At 40.5% G+C, this 7,500-nt stretch overlaps 2 protein-coding genes across 2 annotated transcripts in view; both read right to left on the reverse strand.

Moving 5' to 3' along the window:
- The window catches only part of LOC127635564 (myosin-IIIb-like), a 36,692-nt gene extending 34,663 nt beyond the window's left edge, over window positions 1-2,029 (reverse strand). The window contains exons 1-3 of the mRNA XM_052115675.1: window positions 1,789-2,029; window positions 1,409-1,474; window positions 1,160-1,290 (exon numbers count right to left, since the gene is read on the reverse strand). Coding sequence (XP_051971635.1) covers window positions 1,160-1,290; window positions 1,409-1,474; window positions 1,789-1,890 — 299 coding nt within the window. The 5' untranslated portion in view covers window positions 1,891-2,029. The remainder of the gene's footprint in view (window positions 1-1,159; window positions 1,291-1,408; window positions 1,475-1,788) is intronic.
- A 3,095-nt stretch (window positions 2,030-5,124) lies between these two features.
- Window positions 5,125-7,500, reverse strand: part of LOC127635607 (kunitz-type U19-barytoxin-Tl1a-like) — a 6,136-nt gene continuing 3,760 nt past the window's right edge. The window contains exons 4-6 of the mRNA XM_052115752.1: window positions 5,889-5,954; window positions 5,674-5,752; window positions 5,125-5,559 (exon numbers count right to left, since the gene is read on the reverse strand). Of these exons, the coding sequence (XP_051971712.1) occupies window positions 5,502-5,559; window positions 5,674-5,752; window positions 5,889-5,954 (203 nt within the window). The 3' untranslated portion in view covers window positions 5,125-5,501. The remainder of the gene's footprint in view (window positions 5,560-5,673; window positions 5,753-5,888; window positions 5,955-7,500) is intronic.

Below are 7,500 nucleotides of genomic sequence, written 5' to 3' on the forward strand. Positions count from 1 at the left end.
CAATTAAATGAAATAAACATCTGAAATATGTCTGTGTGTAATGAATGAATATAATATCCAAGTTTCACTTTTTGAATGGAATTACTGAAATAAATAAACTTTTTGATGATATTCTAATTATATGACCAGCACCTGTAACGAACAACTATTATTACAAGTGCAACATATCTCAATGTGCATCTTTAACTGCACTTTCTCACTGTAACAATTCTTGGTTCATTCATGATGAGTTTGATGTGCAATTGTAGTGTGCTCCCTTAAAATGCACATTGCTTTCCAACCAAAGTGAATAACTGGGTCTGTAAACAGACGCCCATATGACTTGTGTGCACAGAAAAGGTTAGCAAGCGATTTTATCACACTAAAATCATGTTAACACACATATTGTTTACGTCTTGTCTAAACAGGAAAACCAATCGATCAGTTTGAAAAACTAAAGCGTACTACGTATTAACAGCCTGAAGAAAAACCGTGCTGATTTTGGTGAACGTAGTTTGCAAGCTCTGGGTGGGATTGAAGTCGGAGATATTTAATCCTCCGCTATGGGACAAACCATAAGGGTGAATGGTTAGAAAAGTATATAGCAAACGGAGTACGAAACAGGCTGAACATTTCTGCTGAGATTGGTGGATGTCCGGGCTGGACTGGTAATCTGGCATACCGGGCATTTTCCCGGTGGGCCGACGCACCTTGGGGCTGATCAGGGGCGGACTGTCCATCGGGAGAACCGAGCGGGCCGGCCGCGAAGCGGGCTGAATGGGCCACGATAAGCTAAAAAGAGCCGTCGCATTATGCAGAACGGACCACAAAAGGTTCACCGCAGTTCTTCTATCTATTTCGGCTGTCTCAATTTCTTCCGTCTCTTTATATAATCTCAGACTGACACGATGTTCAGTGGGGGCCATGACGTTGTTGCAACTTGCATGTGCAAAACTGATGTTTGGGAGACTAATATGTATTTTTCCTATTGACACACTAAAGCCGAAGACATAAATAACCATCTTAAGACAATGTTTTTGTGCAACATCATAAGTGCCTAAAACATGTGCACAGTACTGTAGAGTTACTGACATCCAGCGTAAACACTTTCCTATGCACAGCATTAGTTTTGATGACCCAATGTCATTGCAACAGAAATAAATCAACTAAACGAACACACCTGATTACGATACACTGGTTCTTGGGTCCCGCGGCCAGACGTCCCAGCATGGACTGATACGCTCTGTCCGCCACAGCAAATATATGAGGGGGTAAAGACCTCTTCTCGTGACATTTATACCTCTCCGATACCTGTGTTGAGATTTGGGTCAGAATATCAGCTCAGTTATTGATTCTGAACTAGTTTTCAATGCTCAAATATCTTTCTAAACTCTTTTCAGCTAAAGAAACACATGATGTCAGTTCTTACCTCCTTTTCATAGATTGAAAGATACTTAAATGGGTTAATAGCCACCAGGATGTCTCCTATATAGGTCTGAAAATATATAGAAATGTTGACAATCACTCAATGTGAGAGCTCTCTTACAGCTTCAACAGTTCTCTCAATAATGTCTGGGAATATTCAGGCAGGGTAGTTGATATAAAAAATACTTTTAAGGAGGTTGACATGTCCTGCAGTGTGACATGCAGTACTCCCATCTAAAACACTTTTATAATTACTATGACGTCATAATGACCGAGAGTCCGCATGGAATATTAGAACTTTTAAAAATGCATTTGCCTTTTTATAATCTCCACATAAATAAACCCTAGATACCTTGGCAGACATTATTTATCATATTTACTCACGTAAACGTGACTGTGTGTGAAGCGTCCAGTCAAAACTTCCAGCAAAGTTTTCTCGTCCAGTTCGGAGAGATTCGCCAGATCATCGGGAAGATTTTCCTCCATGAATCCTCTATAAATGTCACACTTGAACCTGCTAGAATATCACAGAACAACAGCTCGTGCTTATAATCCACGACGTTCAGTATCAGTCTCTCTCTCTCTCTCTCTCTCTCTCTCTCTCTCTCTCTCTCTCTCTCTCTCTCTCTCTCTCTCTCTCTCTCTCTCTCTCTCTCTCTCTCTCTCTCTCTCTCTCTCTCTCTCTCTCTCTCTCTCTCTCTCTCTCTCTCTCTCTCGGAATAGCACACTACCTGAATACATGCTTAACCACACAGACTTACAAACAGACTGATCTATCTGAACACACCCTTCATCTCCCATTGGTCAAACCAGCAGATAGTCCCGCCCCAAACTCACACCATTGGTTGAGCCGAAATTGTTGCGTTGGGCTGGAGGGGTCGCTCAAAACAAACAGAGGAATGATGAATATGCCACAGAGCCACAGTGTTTACACTTTTTGGGGGGAAATCAACCTACAAATGTTTTACTTATAATTGCCTCTGCATATTAAGCTGGGATAGGAGAAAGTATGGAGACTGTGATGACGCGTTTCTGCCTTATTTAGCGGCGTAAATCTAATAAATCTAGGGATTTTCTCCCCAATTTGGGACGCCCAATTCCCAATGCGCTCTAGGTCCTCGTGGTGGCGTAGTGACTCGCCTCAATCCGGGTGGCGGAGGACGAATCTCAGACAGTCAATCCGCGCATCTTACTGATGCTTGTTGAGCGCATTACTTTGGAGACGTAGCCCGTGTGGAGGCTTCACGCTATTCTCCGCCGCATACAATGACAACTTACCACGTGCCCTATTGAGAGCAAGAACCACTAATCGCGATCACGAGGAGGTTACCCCATGTGACTCTACCCTCCCTAGCAACCGGGACAATTTGGTTGCTAAGGAGACCTGGCTGGAGTCACTCAGCACGCCCTGGATTCGAACTTGCGACTCCTGGTGTGGTAGTTAGCGTCTTTTAAATGTTTTTTTTTTTTTTAGGAACACATTCCTATTGCCTGAAAGACATCACTAAAATAAGTGTTTAAAAATACCTCACCAGTTTCTGTGACAGTATTCTCTGCAAACATCAAACTAAAATTAGGCCGCTGTGTTTTCATCAGCCAATCAGAAGACTTTGATTTGCCTTTGGCCTGTCAATCATTTTGCACGTTCTCAGAGTGTAGTAATTGATGCGGATCATTCAGATTTAATGAAATATTCAGATTCGTCCGTTCATGACGTTATTTTGCTACTGTTGTGTTTGACAACCATGAGAAGATCCATTATTAATGCTCTACTGCTCGGTGACAGTCTCAAAGCCCCAACTGTGTCATTGAGGGGCGGGGTATTTGAAAGAGGGGGCGTGTCTAACTCAACAGCTCAGTCTCGTGGAAGTTCCAGAATGACTAAAATCGCTGATTTCTTAAAGGATATGTTTGGAGTGGAATACTAGCATACTTTAATTTTTTTAAGAAATAATCAAAAATAAAAACATAGTTTTTGAAAAACTATGGAATCTACACAATAATAAAAACAACATTATGGCAGTACTTCACAGCATTTTTTTTATATGTTAACATTTATTATATTTTCTATATTATTATACCTGTTATATTATATAACATACATGCAGTATAAAACAATATAACAAATATAATAAATGTTAATGTTAATATTATTTGATATTTAAAATATACATTTATTGTTATTTTATTTCTCTATTTATTGTCTGGTTGTTTTTTATTAATATATTTTTGTGTTAGAATTTTTATACATAGTTCTGTAATATTATTTTTATTTTTTTACTCTTTGCTCGCGTCATCTTGGACTTGTTTTTTTTTGGACAGTGACATCTAGTGGTGTGGATGCAGCATCATTCAAAATCACTAGTTCTCAGTTACAGATGCCATTGTAGAAATTCCCTGTTTACAATCAGCCATGATTCATTTAATCCATGAGTGAAAGTGTCCAATAACAAGACGGTTACTTAAGATTGGGATTAATGGGGCTTTTCCACAGCACGGTACAACTCGACTTGACTCTGCTCGCTTTTTGGGGGGGTTTTCCACTGAGGATGGTATCTGGTACTTTTTTTAGTACCACCTCGGTCGAGGTTCCAAGCGAGCCGAGCCGATACTAAATGTGACATCAAAACCCTGCAGATCACTGATTGGTCAGAGAGAATCGTCACTACCAGAGTCACCGGATTCGCGACACGGGACATCAACCCGCTAGTTTAAAAGTTAGCAACAGTGATAGCGGTATAATTTGTTCACGCGACTTTCGAATTGTACAAAGAAACGGCTGTGCGCAAAACGACACCGTGGTCAATAAATGAGGCGCAGACGTTCCTCTTGTTAGCGGAAATGACGCGAAATGAAAAAGTCTTTCAGGACTTCACGGCTACCACCGGACCTACCAAACAAGTGTAAGGAAAAGTAAAAAGAACTTAAAAGTGACTACAGAACCATCAATGAAAAGTGGAGGTGGTTCGACCAAATGGACGCTATCTACACCGGCAAGCAATGGGAGGGAGAGTGCCCTGGACTGGCGTTGATCCACGGTGGAGGATGGTATGTTTTGTTACGTTATCTCTATACTCCGCTTGAAAGCTTCACTTTATTTAGTTTAGCAGCTACTGGAAGCTTCTAAAACAACCAGGACAATTGAACTGTTACACTTGTGTAAAATCACCATGCAACAACTGCTTTACGCAGCACAATGAGCTAGTAGCTAACAGCTAGCGCTAGTGTTATTGTTATTGTTTATGGTCAGTAATGTTTGTGTCGCATTTAAGATGATGTCACGGCGGTAGAGGCGGCGCAACTATGGCGATCAGCCTATAATCCCGCCCACACTGAGGCGGCACTAAACCGCAGTGGAAAAGCAAGCTCAGAAAAGTTAAGCGAGTCGAGTCGATCCGTAACGTGCTGTGGAAAAGTGCCATAAGTGAGTAGTATTCAGCTGGTCATGTGATTCTAAAATGGCAGCCCCCATGAGGGCACCCCTGCCCCACATAGAATAAAACAGCTTAGTTATGCATTAAAGTTGAATGATTCTTGTAAGTTTCAGGCATCTACCAGCGGTCTGTGTTTTATAGAAACAGGTCATTATAGGTGGATGATGTGCAACAGACACCTACATGTCAACTTCATGAGTCCTGCCACCTTTACTGGGAGTTATTAGTCATCTAAATCAATTAATGTATAGCAAGTCATGCAATCAGAGGAACACACACATTTACATAAGAATGTTTAGTCTTTATTACACTAATAAAACTTCTCATCACATAACAAAGACTTGTTTTCAATTAAGACATCGATACATTATTTCAGCAAGGCTGAAAAGAGTCCTCAGATTTGATCAAGTACAATAATGAACCTCATATGGTGGAACGCCCCCCCAATAAATCATGATTTTACAGCATACAGTACAGAGTCTGGTGTCCCATTCATAACTGAACTCCACTAGTCAGTAAAAATCATTTGAATTATGAACACTAAATATGCATTGATGTATACCCGTTTTTCTATCACTTTTGAGACATGACTGGTATAAATGTAAAAAAACAAAAGCACTAATGACATACAGTATATGTACAGACAGGATGTTGTCACAGTGTCTAGTTCAATTCAATATCAGATGTCGGCACTTGCTTCCTATCGGCCTTCTTGCTCTTCCTAAAAGTGAAAAGATGCATTCATTTAAACAAGTCGAGGGTTTAAAGATTGCATACGGACAAATGACTATTCCAGAAGTTTGCTTTTTTATCACCTCCATCTGTTGATACTTACTTACGAAGCACAAACATCACAATAGCAGAAATGACCGCGCCAGCGAACACAAGACCGCCCAAAACGCCAACGATCAGCCCTGACAGAGGACACATACAGTACCCGTTACTGAAGTGTTTATGGACCCGTGACACATTCATTGACACGTTTAAATATACCGATGAGACGAGTGCACACATTATGACATCATACAGGAAAAGAATGCATCACTTTACCTGCATTAACAGTTTTCTGATCAGGGTTTGGAGCATCGTCAGCACCCAGGAGTCTTCCAGATTTAGCTGTGAAAATAAATAAACGATGTGAATAATGATTTCAAGACGGTGAGAAGGGACCGACTCCTGGTGCACGACACAAGAACAGTAAGTTATGACACTGTATTGATAAAGGATATCTGTATATGATATATCTGTATTAAAAATGAATTTATTACACGGCTGGATTATTTAAACGAACCGCAATAAAGATAAAAGGTGATAAAAATGGTGAAAAGCCAAAATGAAATTAGTGACCAGTTGTAGTATCTAAAATATACATTTGCTCTTATCTACATATAGATATACATAAATATGAACCTAAAATTGTGATGTTGTGAAACGCAAAAAAGTCACTATCATTATATTTGATTATAATATTATTATGCATTTTATTTGATTATTCATATATCACGAATTGAACCTAAAATCGACATTTGTGACATCATTACATGATTCCTTCAAGTTTAAAGAAGTAAAAAGCAGAAACAATTCAGTTCTGCCAACATTGAATGAGGTTAGTTTAACATGACATTGAATATATTATGTTAATTTGTTCTCAGTTCAAACAGGTCAAACGAATGCCATAGCTTGTGTAAATATTATTTATAATAGTTTATCATCTTCACAATGCATCATTATGTATCCTCAAGCAGAAAACCCTGTTGTATTTATTCACTAATTTGAGTATATTTCACCAGTAAATAAAATAAGTACGTTTTACTTCATTTTTCAAAGTTGGTGTTCCAAGCATGAATAATTAATGAGCTTGAATGGTTTAACTGTTTGCGAATGTATTCACATGGTTTTTATTGTTAGGTTTAGTTCATTTTCAACTCAAAATTACCCATTAATGGTCAAAAAATGTATCTGGTAATTGTTGAAGGTTATGTCTTGAAGCTAAGTACATTTTTATTTATTTGTATTTATTATTTTCTCCCCAATTTGGAATGCCCATTTCCTAAAGTCCTCATGGTGGCGTAGTGGCTCACCTCAATCCGGGTGGTTAAGGACGAATCTCAGTTGCCTCCACGTCTGAGACCGTCAATACGTACATCTTATCACGTGACTTGTTGAGCGCGTTGCCACGGAGACCTAGTGGATGTGGAGGCTTCACGCTATTTTCCGCGTGCACGCACAACTCACCACACGCCCCACCGAGAGCGAGAACCACATTATAGTGACCACGAGGAGGTTACCCCATGTGACTCTACCCTTCCTAACAACCAGGCCAATTTGGTTGCCTAGGAGACCTGGCTGGAGTCACTCAGCATGCCCTGGATTCAAACTCACGACTCCAGGTGTGATAGTCAGCGTCAATACTCGCTAAACTACCCAGACCCCCATCTTATCACGTGACTTGAGCACGTTGCCACGGAGACCTAGTGCACGTGGAGGTTTCATGCTATTCTCCGCTATCCACGCACAACTCCCCACACGCCCCACCGAGAGCGAGAACCACATTATAGCGACCACGAGGAGGTTACGCCATGTGACTCTACCCTCCCTAGCAACCGGGCCAATTTGGTTGCCTAGGAGACCTGGCTGGAGTCACTCAGCACGCCCTGGATTC

Source organism: Xyrauchen texanus, chromosome 43, assembly GCF_025860055.1.
Source record: "Xyrauchen texanus isolate HMW12.3.18 chromosome 43, RBS_HiC_50CHRs, whole genome shotgun sequence".
Taxonomy (NCBI): Eukaryota; Metazoa; Chordata; class Actinopteri; order Cypriniformes; family Catostomidae; genus Xyrauchen; species Xyrauchen texanus.